The sequence below is a fragment of the Herpailurus yagouaroundi genome, unplaced genomic scaffold (assembly GCF_014898765.1).
Source record: "Herpailurus yagouaroundi ecotype Mexico unplaced genomic scaffold, PumYag 213, whole genome shotgun sequence".
Taxonomy (NCBI): Eukaryota; Metazoa; Chordata; class Mammalia; order Carnivora; family Felidae; genus Herpailurus; species Herpailurus yagouaroundi.
This window is the reverse complement of record NW_024412444.1, coordinates 15,984,896-16,003,200: the sequence shown is the minus strand read 5'-3', so window position 1 is coordinate 16,003,200 and position 18,305 is coordinate 15,984,896. Positions and strand designations below refer to the sequence as shown.

The 18,305-nt window shown below is 50.1% G+C and overlaps 1 protein-coding gene across 3 annotated transcripts in view; it reads right to left on the bottom strand.

Annotated features, from left to right (window-relative positions):
- Nucleotides 1-18,305, bottom strand: part of POC1A (POC1 centriolar protein A) — a 93,501-nt gene that overhangs the window by 12,581 nt on the left and 62,615 nt on the right. For all 3 annotated transcript variants that reach the window (XM_040454914.1, XM_040454912.1, XM_040454913.1), the window contains exon 10: nt 7,757-7,900. In XM_040454914.1, coding sequence (XP_040310848.1) covers nt 7,757-7,900 — 144 coding nt within the window. The remainder of the gene's footprint in view (nt 1-7,756; nt 7,901-18,305) is intronic.

The window sequence follows — 18,305 nt, the reverse complement described above, 5'->3', positions numbered from 1 at the left end:
TTACCACAACTTGATAAAACACAATCACCCCAAGTCAGAGAGACTGTCAGGTAGCCTCCTGGAGGCCTCAGTACAGCCTGGCAAGTCAGGCTGTGGCCCCAGCCCGACAGGACCACCTCAGGGAAGAAGGGCTCACAGGGTCCCCCCTGCCCTGCCAAGGACCCAGCGATCCATGGAGGAAACCTAGCCTCTCATCTTGGATGGTTTTCTAGAGCCACCAACTGGGCCCAGATCAGAAAGGGGGACATGAAACCGCTCCCCTAAAAGCCATGTCCCACTGAGTTTAAAGCTTCTTTCTGTTTTTTCTTCTCCACCCAGGGAGAGGGTCTGTACTGACAGTCCAGGCCCAGAGAGGGCCCTCCACAGGGTAGGCGAAGGAAGTGGCAGACCTGACTCTAGCTTTCTCTGACCCTGCTCTAGTGGCAGGAGAGTGCCAAACGGCCACAGGGTCAGCTGTGACTTGGTTCATCACGGAGCCATGAAGGCCTCTTTGGGACTGCCTTTCACAACCAGAATACTCATAGGCCCCTTCTTGTGGCCTGTACTTAACCCTTCCTTGGATGGCCCGTGGGTCCGCAGAGGAGTGAGAGCAAACCATCTGGGGTCCACATCTCCCCTCCTCTAGAGTAATCCCAGTCAGTCTGAATGAGATGCCCCTGCATGAGCCTTGTTATCCGGCTCCAGCCCCTGTGCCCCCACCCCCAGCTCTCCAGGCCTGCTCAGGGCCTCACAGGAGAAATCTCAGAAGACTGTGAACATTCCCAGGCCCTAGAGGCCCTAGAGGCAGCCACCCTAAGCCCATCTGGTGGGCAGGGGCCTTCCCTCTTCAGCTTCTCTGGGGAGGGGTGCTCTTTGCCACAACCACAGATGGCAGAGAAGACGGAGCTTGAGCCTGTCCTGCCTTTGAGCGCTGCTAGCAGCACCAGCCTTTACTTTTTGCAAAGCCAGGGGAGCCTGTGGATAAACTGCCAAAAAAGAGTGACAGAGTTGGGGAAGGGTCAGGGCCCAGCCCCTCTGCAACTGGCTAGTCAGACCTCAAGTACACTTCTGACACAGACCAGAGAGTGTCCTGTCCCCAGGAAGCAGCTTCTTGACAGAAGAAAAACAAGTCTCTCGTCTCCAAACCCCAAGGGGCAGGAGTTCAGGCTGTCCTGAACCTGACTTTGGTCCAATTACCTGACATTTGGTAATTCTTGAATGTCTATACAGAGGAGGACAGCCAGACGACCTCTGGACTGTGCAGGCCCGGTGGCCAGATGTGCTGTGGAGAGAGGGTCCACTTTTGTGGAAACCAGCAACCACCACCCCCACGCCACTGGCCGTATGTGTAAGTGATATAGGGGCTGCACACGCCCTATAAACAGGGATCCTGGCGGGGGCGTGGGGGTGGCTGGGCAGGGTGCCTTTTACTCTATACCTTCCCAACAAGTTGAGTCTGGGCGCACCTGAGAGGGCTGGCCCCCAGCTAAAATGGCAGAACTGTTTTAAAATCTGGAGTGTGTCTGCACAAACAACAGCTAGTCTGCCCAGGGAAAAGGTACACCAAGAGCCCCACAGAGTGGTCAGGCAGCTCGGCCCATGCGAGAGCAGACCCTGTGCTCCCACCTTCCCCACCAGCATGAAACTAGGCACCTCACACAAGCGGCGCATCAAATAGGGAACCCCCAGGATATGGGCGGTTGGGGGGGGGAAGGCCAGGATGTCTCAAAACAAACAGGCCATTCTATCCAATTCCCCAAAGCTCACAGAAAAAAGTTCTTAGCCTTGTTGAGTTAGGTCAGCGGAGCTACAACAACCTGGATATTTCACAAACTCAAACATCAGGAGACCCAGACTGGCAGGGCTGGGTGGGCCTGCCCCCGCCTGCTTCCCACTGCACGCATGTTCTAGTCCTGGAGCCCAGCAGCCCCCAGTGAGTCACAGGAACCTGAACGTGACATCACAGCATGGCTGTGGCCAGCCTGAAGCACGGGTGCCATAAAAAAAACATAGTTGGAGCAGGAATTTTCATGGCTTGGTATTTTTAAAAAGCAGCAAGATGTGAAACTGGAGTCGAAAATAACTCTGCTGTGGGCTTCTGAGGCAAAACCACCAAGCCGCTTGTTGGACCGGGGCCCCTCGCTGCAGCCTCCCCAGCTCCTGGGCACTGTCCACGCCTCTGTGCCCCACCCCTTACCCTTGAGGAAGACTGAGGGACTCTGGAACTCCCAGACACCACCCAAACCTCTGTCACTCAGGAGTCCGCAAAGGAAGCAAAGGGAGCCAACCCGGGAGGTGAGCTCATGCAGTGAGGCTAGTTGTGGAAAGCAGCCTCTCCCTGCTCATTGGTGAGTCTTCCAGCATCTGTGAAAAGGACCCCTAGATCGCCTGACGCACCCCCACAAGAACATGAGGGGAAAGGTCACGGCCTCTGTCTGGATGCATGCTGAATGCCTATCACCAGGCAGGCAGCCCTGGCAGCCACAGGGCCCACCCTGGAGTCCTTCTTCCAGGGAAGGGGCAATATAAAGGCGACTCATGGAAAGAAGGACCTGAGGGAAGTCCTGGCCTCACGTGCGGTGCTGACCTCTGTTGCCCATCCCACAGGACAGGTAGATGGGCAGTGCCTAAAGGCTCCCCTGTATAGAGATGGAAAACCAAGGTTTACTCAGATCCACACAGATGGAAACAGGCAAAGCTGGGTCAGAGCAGCTGGGGCTTCTGACTCCTGGTCAGGGCTTTTCTCTGGATCCCACAGGCCTCCAAGGTCAAGCCACCTTTCTCAGGAAGAGAAGACTTGGGGCAGGTCCAGCAGGTCAGTAACCCACGGTAGCCATAGGACAGGTGCGTGTGTGTGTGTGTGTGTGTGTGTGTATGTATGGACAGGGTCACGAGAGAAAGAGGGTGTACACAGCCCCCCACTCAGGACCTCAGCCCCAGGAGTTCCTGAGAATTCCCATGATGGGGTTTTGAGGAGCAAAAAGTCGCTAAAGAGAAACCTAAACCCCATTATTAGGAAATACTTTTTTCAACAACCATTAAGATAACTGGATTCAAAGAACAGCTATCACAGTAAGTATACAACTTTGAAGGGCTTCAATCTTGGCCCAGTGCCTGGGTCTGGGTTCAAGGCTCCCATCTAATGGGCCCCATGACCCATCCCTGATTTTCAACAGCCCCTGGGCACCTCAGTTCCCCATTACCTCCTGGGCTCCCCTTCCTGGATCTGGGGAAAGATCTCTTCCTTTTCTCCCTGTTGTCCTAGCGCCTAGCCAGACCACTAGAGTCTCACTGGCAGCTCAAGAGCATTCCTGGGACTCAAGTCCAGCAGTTGCAGAGGCCTGTGGAATGTCCACTCCTGACACTCCTGTGTCACCTGGCCACCCTGGTACTTTCCCACATTCTCCTGGGAGCACGTCGACTTCGTGCTGTGCTTTATGAAATAGCTGGTGCCGGTCCTGCTAACCAAGAGCTTCCCAACAGTGCTCAGAGGACATAAGCTGGCTCGGCTGTCCCCGCTTTACGAGGGAGGAAACTAAGGCTCTGGGGAGCAATGTCACCTGCCTAAAGTCACCCAGGTGATTAATGGTGGGGTTGGTCCTCAAATCCAGGAGGGCAGGTGTGTCCAGGCTGATGGGCAGGTGGCTCACTCTGCTCCCCGGAGCTGGTAGGGATGTGTAAGACCAGAGGGACCCCAGCTGTTCAGAACATGGCATCCAGCTGGGATCAGGGTCCCCAGGAGCTCTCAGTGGAGGAATCCGTGAAGCCCTCAACAGCAACCTCACAGGAGTAAGGAGGGGTGTCTCCTATATAAAGAAGGGCCATGGCAAGGGGTATGCTCTCTGGCCAGGGACCTGAGGGTTGCCAGGCTCTGTAATCACAGAGCAAGAACATCTGGCCGTAACTTTCAGGAAGATCAAGTTTGGCTTGCAGACGGACTCCTGGATGAAGCCATTCCTGACCACATGAAAACTGTCTAGCAGGGGAAGCCCCAGGCTGAGTGGCCCCTGGGGCTGGCCCATGCACAAGCAGTTACTCTCACCCTATCCACACCTGGCATGGTGCCAGCTGCTGGGCACCAAGTGGGAGGATGACATGAGGGCCACAAAGGAGAGCCCTTGGAGAGCTGCAGGTCTCAGCCAGATGGCAGGAGGAGGAGGAGGACGGCAATGAGGACATGACCCCACACTCTGCAGACTTCCCATCTAAAACAACTCCCTGCCAGGCCAGGCCGGTCTAGACAGCACACCTGCTCCGGGGATGGCCAAAGGCCTGTGAACCTTGTAACGTGTTCCAAAGTTATCTCCCTGAATGGATACACTTTTGGAAAACAACATATGCACTTTATAGAAAAGGTGTTCCTAAAGAAATAAAATGGTAAAGGGGTGCCTGGGTGACCCAGTCGGTTAAACTGACTTCAGCTCAGGTCATGATCTCACAGGTTGTGGGTTCGAGCCCCAAGTCAGGCTCTCTGCTGTCAGTGGAGAGCCTGCTTTGAATCCTCTGTCTCCCTCTCTTTCTGCCCCTCCCCTACTCACAATCTCTCTCTCTTAAAAATAAATAAGCATTAAAAAAAAAAAAAGTAAAAACAACAACAAAATGGTACAACCCCAAATCGGGAGTCAAAGGGCTGCATTTTGGATGCTGCACATGCCCTAAGGGCATGTTGCTTTCCTTGGGATGACAGGCCTTATGGCCTGGCCTGGGAGGGAAGCCACCCGGCTCGCTCACTGGCCCCAGACACAGAAAGGGCTCAAGGAATGAAGGGAACTCGCCACCCCCACTGTGAGGGCTGAGGAATGGCTCTCCTGGGCAGGGAGGTAGTGGGGAGCCGGGAGAGCTATTTCTTGTGCTGCTGGGATCCCCCCGCCACCTCTGCCAGGCCATGAATAATGACAAGGGGCAGCACATGGCGCTGCTGGACACCACCCAAAGAGCCTCACACAAGCCGATGCATCTAATCCTCACAAGAAGCCCATAAGCGGGTACTATTATCATTCTGTATTCCAGACTTGGAAACTGAGGCACAGAGATTAAGTACCTTGCCCAAGGTTACTGAGATCTTGACCCAAGCAAGCTGAGTTGCATCTCTCCATGGCACACTCAGCTGCCCAACCTCCGGGTCTCTGCTTTGTACAGAGGTGCCACTGAAGAGGACTGAGAACAGGTCCTGGGCCTTCACACTGGTGTAAATGGGCTACGAACATCCAGAGAGGAAGACTCAATCACTGGGCCACACCAGCCTGTTGAGCAGGGAGCCAGGCTCTGAGGACTGTGAGCTTCCACAACGGGGTGTCCTGCTCATATCACCCAGGGGCTGGAGGCTCTGTGACTCACTCAGTAAACATCCCCAGTCACTGCAGCCCCCACAGTGCTTCCCTGGAGGATATTCTGCAGGATGGACGACCGAAGGACCTGGAAGGCAGCTTCCCTCTCAGAAGCCTCTTTGAAGTAGACTTCCTTTGGGGGGGGGGGGGGGGAAGGGCAGCAAAGCGGTGAGATAGAGAATAGCATAATTCAGACGACTGTGAAGTGTGAGTCACTGTTGGGGTGGCTGACAGCACCTCTCCAGAGCAGAGAGGCACATTGGGATGGTGAGGAGCATTCACTGGGGGGGGCAGCATGTGTCAATACCTACAGACCAAGGAGGCTCAGAGGCCGCTGAGCAACCTGCATAGGTAGCTACACACAGCAGGGTTACCTGGCTCTAGGCCTCAGAGGAGCCTCCAGAGAGGGGACTGCCCACAGCCAGGCTGGTCCCAAGAGGAGGGAACTCCCAACGCCACTGGGGACAGCTCTGGCTGTGGCTAGGACACCTCAGCTAGAGCCCCAAATCCAGGAGAGGAGGTAGACCTGAAAAAAACCAGTGACCAAGCTCAAAGACAGCATCTAATTAGCACAAATGCAACTCCTACCACTTTGAAATGGGCTGAGGCCTCAAGTGGGGGCTTCATCTGTGGAACCCAAGTTTCCTCAGGATGTGTCAAGTCCATCAGGAACATGTCTCACTTGGTGGCATTCAGGAATGCACACCATTTGGCAAAGCAGGTGACTGGCTGATGGGCCTGGCATCTGGTTGAGGGCGGAGTGCTGTTTGGATCCACCAAGGGGCTGGACAGCCTGAGGTAGGACGAGGGTGCTACAGTCATCCAGACCCCAGGCCAGAGGCCCAGGCCACAAGAGAGCCTTCATTATTCTCTGTGATGCCAGTTTCTTACAAAGTTACTATCACACTCTGAACTGCAAACACATAACAAAACCTCCCATGTGCACTCCTGAAATACAGCAACGGGAAATGCTTTTAGTGCTATACTCCAAAGAAGTGATCCAATGAAGCTATTTTTAACCATCTTCTCAGACTTAATTTCCAATTTTATCCTATAAAGTTCTAATTGATTCCACCTCCCCTGATCTCTCACTTGACAAGGCTGTGAAGAACATGAGGCAGGCTTGGCAGTTTCTGACGCATCTGAGGTGGGGGATGTGCATGTTGCTCATACTTCTCTCTTAGCACGTGCCTTCTCAAGGGTTAACAGATTTTCCAAAATGTCTGTATGAGGTGCCCGCAGTTCCCCCGGCTGCCAGCCACTGATGCCTGGCCTTTCCCTTCAAATGTCCTTCCTTCACTGGGCCCAAGGTGTGCAGCACCAGCCGGGATGCTGTGACACTCCGTGGACCACGTGACATGATGGAGAAGAGCTTTTCTCACTTGGCCCCAGATCCAAGTGAGCCTCATCACCGGGTGGGCTCCAGAGGGAGGGAAAGGATGCCACACCACTTCAGCTCCATCTCTGTCAGAGATTCAAGGGTCCTTTGACTTCTTCCCACACCCTTGCTCTACCCATGAGCTGGCATAGGAAAAGGCTGTCTGCACCCATAGCCTAGGCGGGGAAGGGTCTGAGGACCTTTAAATCCTGCCTTGCCACCGCCCCCCCCCCCCCCATATGCCCCATGTCAGCCACACTGGGCCTTTTGCCCATTGCCTGGATGTGCCCATGGCCCCCTCCAGTCCTGCAGGCAGGCTGCTCCCTCTGCCAGCACTGCTCTCACGCCCCTGGTATTGGCTGCCACCTTTCGCCAGGGCATTTTGCTCTTACGGAAACTGCTGCGCTACAATTCTGTATTGGGACCTGACAGATGTACACGTGCTCCAGAGGCCGGGGCCCACGTCCATCTTGACGATGGTGGTCAGCACACAGCTAACATTTATTGAGCAGCTACCTAGAGCCAGGCATAAGCCAAACACTTCCCACAGATTCATCTCCTTTGATCCTGACCACAAACATGGGATGTGGAGTCCATGACCACTGCACATCACAGAGGAACCCACCAGGGCTTAGAGAGCCGAAGGGATTTTGCCAAGGTTGCTTGGAGGATAAGGAGCAGTGCCAGCTCAAACCCAGAGCCTGGGGTCCCAGACACCTTGACTCACTGCTTACAGTTCCCTGGCACGTCCCTGGAGTGCCCACCCGGTGATGAGCAGGATGAATGGACAGTGTTTCCTCCAAAGCTCTGCTGCAGCCCAGGCCAGCCCTGGGAGGGCATACCCTGGCAGGATCTAGCACTGCTGATTTTAGGGTCCAGTGGCCTGGCCGGGGCTTGGATGGTTCTGAGAGTCAGGATCTCAGGGCAGGCACTGCAATTTCATTAATTTGGCCTAGAAAGTAGGCCCATTATGATTATGCTTTTTAAAAATCCAGCACTTGCTGGCCAACTCCAAATGGTCCAAATGCCAGGCCAAGTGCAGACGGTGGGGTGAACACACGTCAGGGCCTACCTGGGTGAGGACGTCCAGCTGGCCCACGATATGCTCCAACGTGCTGGTCAGCGTCTGGGGCATGCTGATGGGCTCCTGGGGCTGGCTCTGCACCGACTCCTGACTCCTGCCTCTGCCTGGAGGGACAGGGAAATCCATTTCTGGCTAAAGACAACGAAAAGAAAGGGAGTCCTTCAGTCTTCATTCAGTGCTTAAAGAAACAACAGAGGAAGGAACAGCCCCTCTGAAGGATGAAGTAAAAAACCACCAGTAAACTGGAGAAAATGAGTTCCAAATATTGGCGGGAAACACAGTGAGGGGGTACTCCCACAACCGGGCCACACGCCCCCTTCCAGGACTTCCTTTCTAAGCAGACGCTGTGAGTGAGGAGCGCAATCAGAGCATTTGGCAATGTGGGCCAGAGGGGCCTGGGAGGGATGTGCAGGTGGGCCGGTGAGTGCACTCTGCTGGCTCCTGGTGGCCACCAGGGCGGCCAGGCCAGCTGCTGGCTCTTCAAGCAGCCTACACCCCCCAGTAGGCCTCTCAGAGTCCAGAGACCCTGAAGCCCAGCCTGGCTCTGAAGCCACCCCTCTTCCTGGTCAGATCAATGCCAATTCCCCACCCCCCAGCGCAGGGATAGCCTAGAACCGGGGGGATGTTCTAATCCCGCCCTAGTGCACATCCCCTGGGAAAACAGGCATTCTGTGTGAACATCCTGGCCAGATGGCTGGTGGGAGTCAGAATCCACAGGACAGGCACCCTGGGCTCTTTAGACAGGATTCCGGGAATGTGAGGAATCAGTGTTTCTGCCTAAGATCCTTCTGCTCCCAAACGCAGAAGCCATCCTAACCTCTGTCCACGCCACCCCCCACAACCACTGAGCACAAGTGATTTCCTAAGGGGACTCATCCCAGTCCTACATGTGTCCCCCCAAATTCAGGCACCAGTCTGCACACAGATGAATGCCTCTCCTAACCTAGGAAGTGCTGTGCAGGGTGGGATTCCCAAGGACACAGTCAGCAGATGCCCCAGTTCGGTCTTGGAGCCTCCAATTCCTCTGTGGACATGACATATTTGGTGAGGCTCACACTCTTGGCCTGGCCCAAAGGCCCCAGTAACCCATAAATGCAGCTACACTTAGGGCTCAGGGCTTTAAACCATGACCTCACTAACAGCACTAACAGACATCCCAAATGTCACCACATTACTCCCTGACTTTGCTAGTCCTCCAGGGCTCTCTGCTGCCTTTGGGAGAAAATTCAAGCCCCTTGACAAGGCACCCCGCTTCAGCCTACCTCCTTTCACAGCTCCCCTCCTGCTTCTGCACCCTCTAGCCCAACTCCCAAAGTCCTCCCTATTGGGAGGCCTCCCAAGGGCCCTCATCTGCCCTTCCTTTCCCCTGGCCCCAGCATCCTGTCCTCCACTCACTTTGCAACCCTGAACTCCTGATCAGAAGCTCCTCTGTACTCCCACATGCCTGTGGCTGCCCCACCCCAGCCATTGCATCCCCAGGACCAGGACACATGAGTGGGATGGATCAATGCTGGCCTGCCCACAGGGCCTGCTGGCTGCCCATCCATGCGTCTATGTCCCTCTTTCTCCTGCCCACACTCATCACCCCTCTCCCTTCTGAATCTAGGACATTACTGAGTTTAGAGCTTGCCAACTACCCAGATACCACAGAGCGAAGGCTACTCTACCTGGCACCCCTCCACCCCTCAATGCCATGGCCAGTGGAGTATACTAGTTATGACTGGGGCTCACCTCGGATGCCTGCACACCTGTCCACTGTCTCACCCCAACACGGCTGCCTGCGCACCTGCCACCAGCACCTAGCTTGCATCTCTGAGTCTCCCCATCTCTTGGATGAACCCACAGTGGCCGAGCCCTAGAAAGACGCTCTGCCCTGGACATGCTCACCTGGGTGGACATCAGAGTCCTTGAAAAGTATCACCCCAGGAGATGATTCCCAACCAGCCAAGGAGGGCAATTTAGCACATGGACCCTACTGCATATCTTCCTTTATTAGGAAAGTGTTCCAATCTCATAGATAACAAACTCTCCAGTCCACGTCCATTTGAACCTGGACAAATACAGGCTTTGGAGGTTACAAAGAAAGTGAATGTGAGACACATTCTTGAAAACAGGAACAGTGCCATGTGTGCAAACCCATCGTGTGCGTGTCTGCTGTGGTGCTACAGCCGTTTTGTAAGACCCTAGCCCACCAGGGCTGGGGTTCCAGGCCTCTAGGAATCAATGCCCTTGGCTAGTGAAAGCCCTGACAGTTGTGGGTGTTTTGTTTTTTTTATTTCCTCTTCTTTTTTGTAATGCGAGTGCTTGACTTCAGCTTGACTGCTCAGGCATCCACTTCAAAGAGGCATCCGCTGGAAAAGGGCTATCTTGAATAAACACATTGCCAGCACACGACCAGATAAAGAGCCAGGCCACCTCCCACTGCAGAGGCTCCTTTGTCTTAGAGATCTTGGTAGATTTTTGATAACTGACCATTGGACCGCTTGTTTTTTCTTAAATTCCCACTCTTAAGTTTCAAATCCACCAATAAAGAGTGAGCCCTTAAAATTCCTAGGCCCCTACCTTCAATCCCAATAAAAGTAGAACCCTAGGCCTATGAGTGCCCACTCTCTCTACCCGCCAACCTCAACCATGTCATGTGGCCTCACGTGTGCTATTTCTAGGTACTGAAAGTAATAAACCTTTATTTTTTCAAAGTTTCCTGATGGTTACTGCTGATGGGAGTCTTATAATCATATAAGAACTAAGGGGCGGTTCAACCACAACACTGGTTATTGACAGAGACTGGCACACAATGTTAGATCCCAATGTCTATCCAGAAGTCCATTCCGAAAGGAAACATTTCAGAAGGCTTGACCAGCCGCTACCTCACTGCAGCAGCCCCCAGACCCAGGTGGCAATGTCAGGAGACACAGCAGAGTGCAGAGAGGATGAGCAGGGACTCAGGCTTGGCTCACATCAAGCTCCACCACTCACCGGCAAGGTGGCCCTGGGCAAGAGGCTTAACCTCCCTGGGCCTCCACCTCCTCATCTGCAAGATGGGGGTGATGATTGGGCCTGCCCCACAAAGGGCTGGGCTGTGAAAGGCACTTATCTGAAATCATCAGTGGACCTTTCTTGAGAAGTAGCCACGGCCCTGTGCCCACTACTTCCAAAGGACCCCCACCTTTTGGACACGCACACTCTTCCTTTGGACAGTGAGTTCCCCGTGGCTCCCTCAGGAGAGGCCATGAGAAGGAGGGTGGGAGTCAGGCAGCCCTTGTCCCGACAGCCAGCATCCTTGAGGAGTGGTCAGACGGGCGCTGCCTGCTGCCTGGGAAAGATGGAATGGAAATTCTGAGTGTTTCTGAAAAACGGCCCAGAAACTGACAGTGCTGAGCGGAGTCTCTGGAAGCCCAGTGATTGGGGGGGGGGGGGGCGGGAGGAGGGAGCACCACTGACTCGCAACAGGAACCCTCCTTCTGAGCCAAAACCGAGCCAGCTCCAAAGGTGCACTGAGGACAGCAGCCATGTGTCAAGTCAGGGAGGTAGCCTTGGGAGGAAAGGAAAGCAGGAACCACTGTGTTTTCCCACCTACTCCAAGCTTCACAGGCTGCGTCCATTATACAATAAAGGAGACTGAGGCTCAGAAAGAAAGTGACTGTCGTTAGGTTCCCAGCCTCAAGCCTCACTCACAAGGTCCAGGGTCCTGCCTGCCCCAGGCTATTCCTCCGGCCACGCCGTTTGGTCCCTGTCCACCAGGACATGGCCCTTTTCTGCTTCCTTGTCCTCTCTCAACAGTGGACATTATGGCACTTAACACACAACCAGGCCGGCATATAAAGATGGCAGTCACTGCTGTCTACTTATTACCTACCATGTGCCAGCGTTTATACATGTCACTTCGCTTAATCCTTATAGGGGCCCTTCACAGCAGGTGTTAGTAACCTTCTTTTTTCTTTCTTTTTTTTTTTTTTTAAAGTTTATTTATTTATTTTTGAGGCCGGGGTGGGGGGTGGGGAGAGAAAATCCCAAGCAGGCTCCAGGCTGGCAGCACGGAGCCCAACACGGGGCTCAAACCCATGAACCCGTGAGATCATGACCTGAGCAGAAACCAAGAGTCAGACGCTTAACCAACTGAGTCACCCAGGTTTCCCTTAACCTTATTTTTCAGATGGGGAAGGAGGCTCAGGGAGGTAAGCATCTTGCTCGAAGTCACCCAGGAAACGATGGAGCTGAGATCAGAACCCAAAGTACAGGCAGTTCCCTGACATCAGGCAGCTACTGACAGGTGACATGGCCTGCAGTTTTGCTTCCACACGCCCAGCTTCTCTTACATCCTGTGTTTAACACTTTTTGCGTCATTCCCCCACCCACCTGCCCTGGAATGCCTGCCTGACACAGAGCTGAACACAGAGCGGGCCCTCCACACACTGGATGCCTCAAAGAGCCAAGCCCACCACGGTGACATTCCTGTGTAATGAAACCTTCCCAAGGCAAAGGGCCAACAGCCCCACCTGACACAGCATCGTGGCCACTCACCTGCACTCCAGCACCCTGGAGATGTGGTATTTCCCAGAGCTTGGCAAACAAGCGATAAGCAGAGATAAGATGACAAACAAGAGTGGGAAGGGACACACGCGCCAGGGCCGTGAGTAATGATAGTGATGGAATAACTGGAGCAGCACTGAAGGAGGAAAATCCTATCAGTGCTTTGCCCATTCAACATCAAAGGGTCCTGGGGCCCTGCCTGGTGGTTCGCAGGCATAGCATGCATGAGTAAAGTCACATTAGCCTACATGTACATACCTACAGAGCTGTACCAAGTTGTCATCTTTCACTTGTGCCAAATATAAACATCTCATTATTTATTATTGTTATTTTTTATTTTAGAGAAAGAGGGAGAGAGAGTGTGCCAGTGGGGGAGAGGGACAGAGGGAGAGAGAGAGAATCTTAAGCAGATTCCACACTCAGCACGGAGCCTGACACAGGGATTGATCCCATGACCCTGGGATCATAACTTGAGCAGAAATCAAGAGTCAGCTACTCAACTGACTGAGCCACCCAGGCACCCCAAATATAAACAGCTTAACATCAAAATAAAAAAAAGGTGGGGTAGCTTAGTTGGTTAAGCGTCCAATTCTTAATTTCAGCTCAGGTCGTGATCTCATGGTTCAGTTCGTAGGATCGATCCTTGCGTCGGGCTCTATGCTGACAGTGCTGGGGCCTGCTAGGGATTCTCTATTCTCTCCCTCTCTCTGTTCCTCCCCTGCTTGTACTCTCTCTCTCTCAAAATAAATGCACAAACATTAAAAAAAAAGTGGGGGGGGAAGGCACCTGACTGGAGTGACTCACTTGATTAAGCATCCGACTCTTGATTTCAGTTCAGGTCATGCTTTCACGGTTTGTGAGATAGAGCCCCGCATTGGGCTCTACACAGACAGCATGGAGCCTGCTTGAGATTCTCATTCTCTCTCTCTCTCTCTCTCTCTCTCTCCCCCCCCCCCACTTGCATGCTCTCACTCTCTCTCTCAAAAATAAATAAAACACTAAAAAAAATTTTTTTTAAAAAGGTGAAAACTCAGAAAAGACAAATCTGTTTAACTGTGGAAATCTCATTTGGGGTGTGTAGGGGTCCCCTCTCACCCCACCCTGGTGTGGGATCCTGGGCTCTCATAGTAGGTTAAATTGCTTGTCTCAGTTTCTGCTGCTGCCAGCCTATCACATGCCACCAGGAACTCACACTTTGCACACAGTAGAAACTGAAGAAATATCTGTGGTTGATCTCAGTCACTTAAACACATGGGTCACTAACCATAAATTTTCATTAAAAAACACAACAACAAAATAGCCTGCAGGTCTTCCTTGTGACAAGAAGTCAACCCATCTGGACTGACTATGGTCTCACTTACTCATCATCAAGATGCAGATATGGATAAGGAGCCTCTGCCTAGGATGTAGAAAGTTGGGTAAAACATTAACTCCATCCTAACAAGAAAAAGACTAGCAATCCAAAAGAATTACAATATAGCAATTGCAAGAATAGCAATCCAAAACTTTCTTAAATCAGAGAACTGAAGTCACAAAGCAAACAGCTAGCCTGAAATCTAAGGAAAGGCAGACTCATCTAAGGAAAACAGGAAGTGAACATCAGCTCACCTATGGCAAAGCACGGGAGGAAGGGGCACTGGGTGCTATATAAGTGGGTAAGAAGAACTGAGTTAAGCCAACAAACTGCTAGAGGCTGAGTATAGAGAGTGTGAGAGTGAAGAACCCCTGGGAACCACAGACACAAATGGAGTTTGCATCCACTCACAAGTTTTTCACAGACCTCCACTGGGAATTCATGACAAAGACTGGCGGCAGGGCAGGAGATGGGAGAAAAACATCCCTGAGGGTGCAAACCCAGAGGAAGGCAGCTGACACGGTAAAGGCATGAAACCCTAACAGGACCCTTCTCTCCTACAGAACAAAACCCATAAGTTATTGGGAGATGAGCAAAGATAAAACCCCACTGCCCCTGGTGAGGAGAGGCAAGAAGCCATCCTGAGCCAACATCACTCAGGCTTCCTAAGGCTGAGGGAGGGGATGGGCTACTAAGAATGCCCTACTTCTAAGACCCAGGGATATAGGGCCTGTCTAAGACTAAAGCTGGGGCCAGGCTAACAGAGAAGACTTGCAACAAAGCTAGCCAGCACCAACAACCTTGCACCAGCAGCCTATTGCTAGGGGAGGTGTAAGAGCATGGAAATAGATGCCCTCTGAGGAACAGGCCCCCAAGGAAGGTTGAAAGCTGGGGGTGGAGCAGGAACATTTAAAAAAACCCTCCAACACCCAGACCTCACCTAAGTACACAGTAACACTAAACTCAGCTCAACTCCTGATAAGACTATTTACTTCTGTCTCTACTGTCCTAACCATGATGTACAGCATTTAATCAAAAATTACGAGACACACAAAAGGCAAGGAAAAAGACACTGTCAGACAGAAAGTAATCAGCAGAATCAGAGGACTTCGATGTTGGTACTATCAGACATACAATTTAAAATAACAATGACTAACATGTTAAAGGTCCAATTGGAAAATGTGGACAATACACACAGACAGATCCGGATTTCCACCAGGGAGGTAGAAATTACAAGAAAGAGTCCACGCAAATGCTAGAAATAAGAAACCCAGTAACTGAGATGAAGAATGGCTTTGACAGGCTATTTATAGGCTCAGCTCAGCTGAGGAAACTAAATCAATGTCCTTAAACATTGATCAATTCCTCAAACTGAAAGATAATAGGGGTGAAAAAAACAGAACAGAGCATCCATAAACTGTGAGACAATATCAAATTGTCTAACATGTATGAGTGGAATTCCAGAAGGAAAGGAGAGAGAAAAGAGACATTCCTTATAGACCAAATTTGCTGGTAGTGAATTATTTCAGCTTTTGTCCGAAAAACGTCTATTTCTCTTTCATTTTTAAGAGATATTTTTGCTAAGTACAGAATTCTGGGTTGACAGTTTTTTCTTTCAACACTTTAAGATGTTACTTCAATGTCTTCTGGATTGTGTAGTTTCATATGAAAATTCGTCAGTGATTCTTACCTTTGACCAGCTCTGTATATAATGTCTCTTTCCTGTCAACTTTCAAGATTTTCTCTTAATGTTTGATTTTCAAAAACTTCAATATAATTTGTGCAGGGTTTTAGTTTTGTTTTTTATTCAGCTTGCTTGTCCTTTCTCTGAGGTTTTTGGATCTATGGTTTGACACCTTTCATTAAATTTCAAAAATCCTTGGTCATTATCTTTTTAATAGCACAAAAATCATGAATTTTTTAAAAAGTTTATTTTGAGAGAGAGTGTGCATAAGCATGAGTGGGGGAAGGGCAGAGAGAGAAGGAGAGAGAGAATCCCAAGTAGGCTCCATGCTGTCAGCATGGAGCCTAACTCGGGGCTTGATTTCACAGACTGTGAAATCATGACCTGAGCTGAAACAAAGAGTCAGATGCTTAACCGATTGAGCCACCCAGGCACCCCTCATGAATTTTATTATTACTTTCTTATGGTTGTTCTAACAAACTGTCACACTTGATGGCTTAAAACAAGAGAAATTTATTCTCAGAGTTCTAGAGAACAGAAATCCAAAATTAAGGTATCAACAAGATCCCTTCCCTCTGGAGGCACTAAGGGAGAATCCGTTCTTGCCTCTTCCACCTTCTGGTGGCTCCAGGATTCCCTAGTTTATGCATAACTCCAGTCCCTACCTCCATCTCCACATGGCCTTATCTTCTTCTCTCTGTGTATCTCTTATAAGGACACTTGTCATTGGATTTAGGGCCAATTAATTCCATCGTCAAAGATCCTTTTCCCAAATAAAATCACAATTGCAGGTTCTGGGGGTCAGGTCACAGACATATCTTTTGGGGGGGCCACCATTCAACCCACAACAAAATGCTTAGATATAAGTCTAATAACATATATGCAAAAAAACTACCATACGTTGATGAGTAAAATCAAAGAAGACCAATATCAATGAAGTACCATGTTTATATACTGAAGGCTCAATGTTATTAAGATCTCAATTCTCCCTGAAATCAACTACAGAAATCAAGAAGCTGATTCTAAGATCTGTATGAAAAGGCAGAGCAACTAGAGAAGCCAAAACAATTTTGAACAGAAGAAGAAAATGAGAAAATTCACATTACCTGATTTCAAGACTTAGTCTAAAGCTACAGCAACCAAGACAAGCGTGGTACTGGTGAAAAGACAGACAAATAGAACAATGGAACAAACAGTGTCCAGAAATACACCCACAGATATCTGGTCAATTAATTTTTAACACAGTTACACAAACAACTTAGTAAAGACAGTTGCAGGAACAACTGGCTATCCATATGTAAAACAATGAACTCTGTTACATACTTTATACCACATACAAAAAGTAACTCAAAATGGATCACAGATCTACATGTAAAACCTAAAACTATAGTATTTGTATAATTTTCTTTTCTAAAACATAGGAGAAAATCTTTGTAACTTTGGATTAGGCAAAGATTTCTTAGATATGACACTGAAAGAATGGCCCATAAAAGAAAGCACTGATAAAATGAACTTCATTAAAATTTAAAACTACTATTTGAAAGACAGTTAAGAAAATGAAAACTCAGGACGCCTGGGTGGCTCAGTTAAGTGTCCGACTTCAGCTCAGGTCATGATCTCATTGTTCATAAGTTTGAGCCCACATCAGGCTCTGCACTGCCTGCACGGAGCCTGCTTGGGATTCTGTCTCCCTCTCTCTGCCCCTTCCCCATGTGCGCTCTCTCTCTCTCTCTCTCTCTCTCAAAATAAATAAATAAACTTTAAAAAAAAAAAAAAAGAGGGGTGCCTGGGTGGCTCAGTAGGTTGGGTGTCCGACTTCGGCTCAGGTCACGATCTCACGGTTCCTGAGTTCTAGCCCGGCATCAGGCTCTGTGCTGACAGCTCAGAGCCTGGAACCTGCTTCAGATTCTGTGTCTCCCTCTCTCTCTGCCCCTCCCCCGCTCACACTCTGTGTGTCTGTCTCTCAAAAAATAAACATTAGGGGCGCCTGGGTGGCGCAGTCGGTTAAGCGTCCGACTTCAGCCAGGTCACGATCTCGCGGTCCGTGAGTTCGAGCCCCGCGTCAGGCTCTGGGCTGATGGCTCGGAGCCTGGAGCCTGTTTCCGATTCTGTGTGTCCCTCTCTCTCTGCCCCTCCCCCGTTCATGCTCTGTCTCTCTCTGTCCCCAAAAAAATAAATAAACGTTGAAAAAAAAATTAAAAAAAAAAAATAAATAAACATTAAAAGAAATTAAAAAATAAAGAAAATGAAAACGCAAACTACAGATTGGGAGAAAATATTTATAAGTCACATATCAAGAATATTTTAGAACTGTCAAAACCAATGAGAAAAAACCCTAATATTCAAAAAACAAATATGCAAAGACGTGAACAGATACTTCATCAACGAACATATAAAAATGGCAATGATACATAAAAAGATGCTCTGCATCATTAGTCGTTAGCAAAATGCAAATTAAAATCACAGTAAGATACCAGTATACACCTATTAGAACAGCCTAAAGTTAAAAAGACTGACCATACCAAGTGCTGACAAGGAGGTTAGAGAAATTCAAACTCAGACACTGCTGGGGAGAATGTAAGATGGTACAACCACTTTCGAAAACAGTCTGATAATTACTTGACAGGCTAAACATATACCTTTATGTCCCAGCCATTCCACAGCTAGGTATGTACCCAAGAAAAAGGGAAATTATGTCCATAGAAATATAAGTACATAAAAGTTAACAGCAACTTTATTTGTAATAGCCCAAAATTGGGAATAACCCAAGTGTTCAACAGCAGACAAATGTGCTATAATCCATTCAATGGAGTACTCCTCAGCATTAAAAACAAATGAACTATTGATACATGTTAACAACAAGGGTGAATCTCAAAACCCTTAGGCGCAGTGGGGCCCGGGGGCCGGGGGGGGCACAGGCCAGAAAGAATATATAACTACATGATTCCATTTATATCAAATTCGGAAAA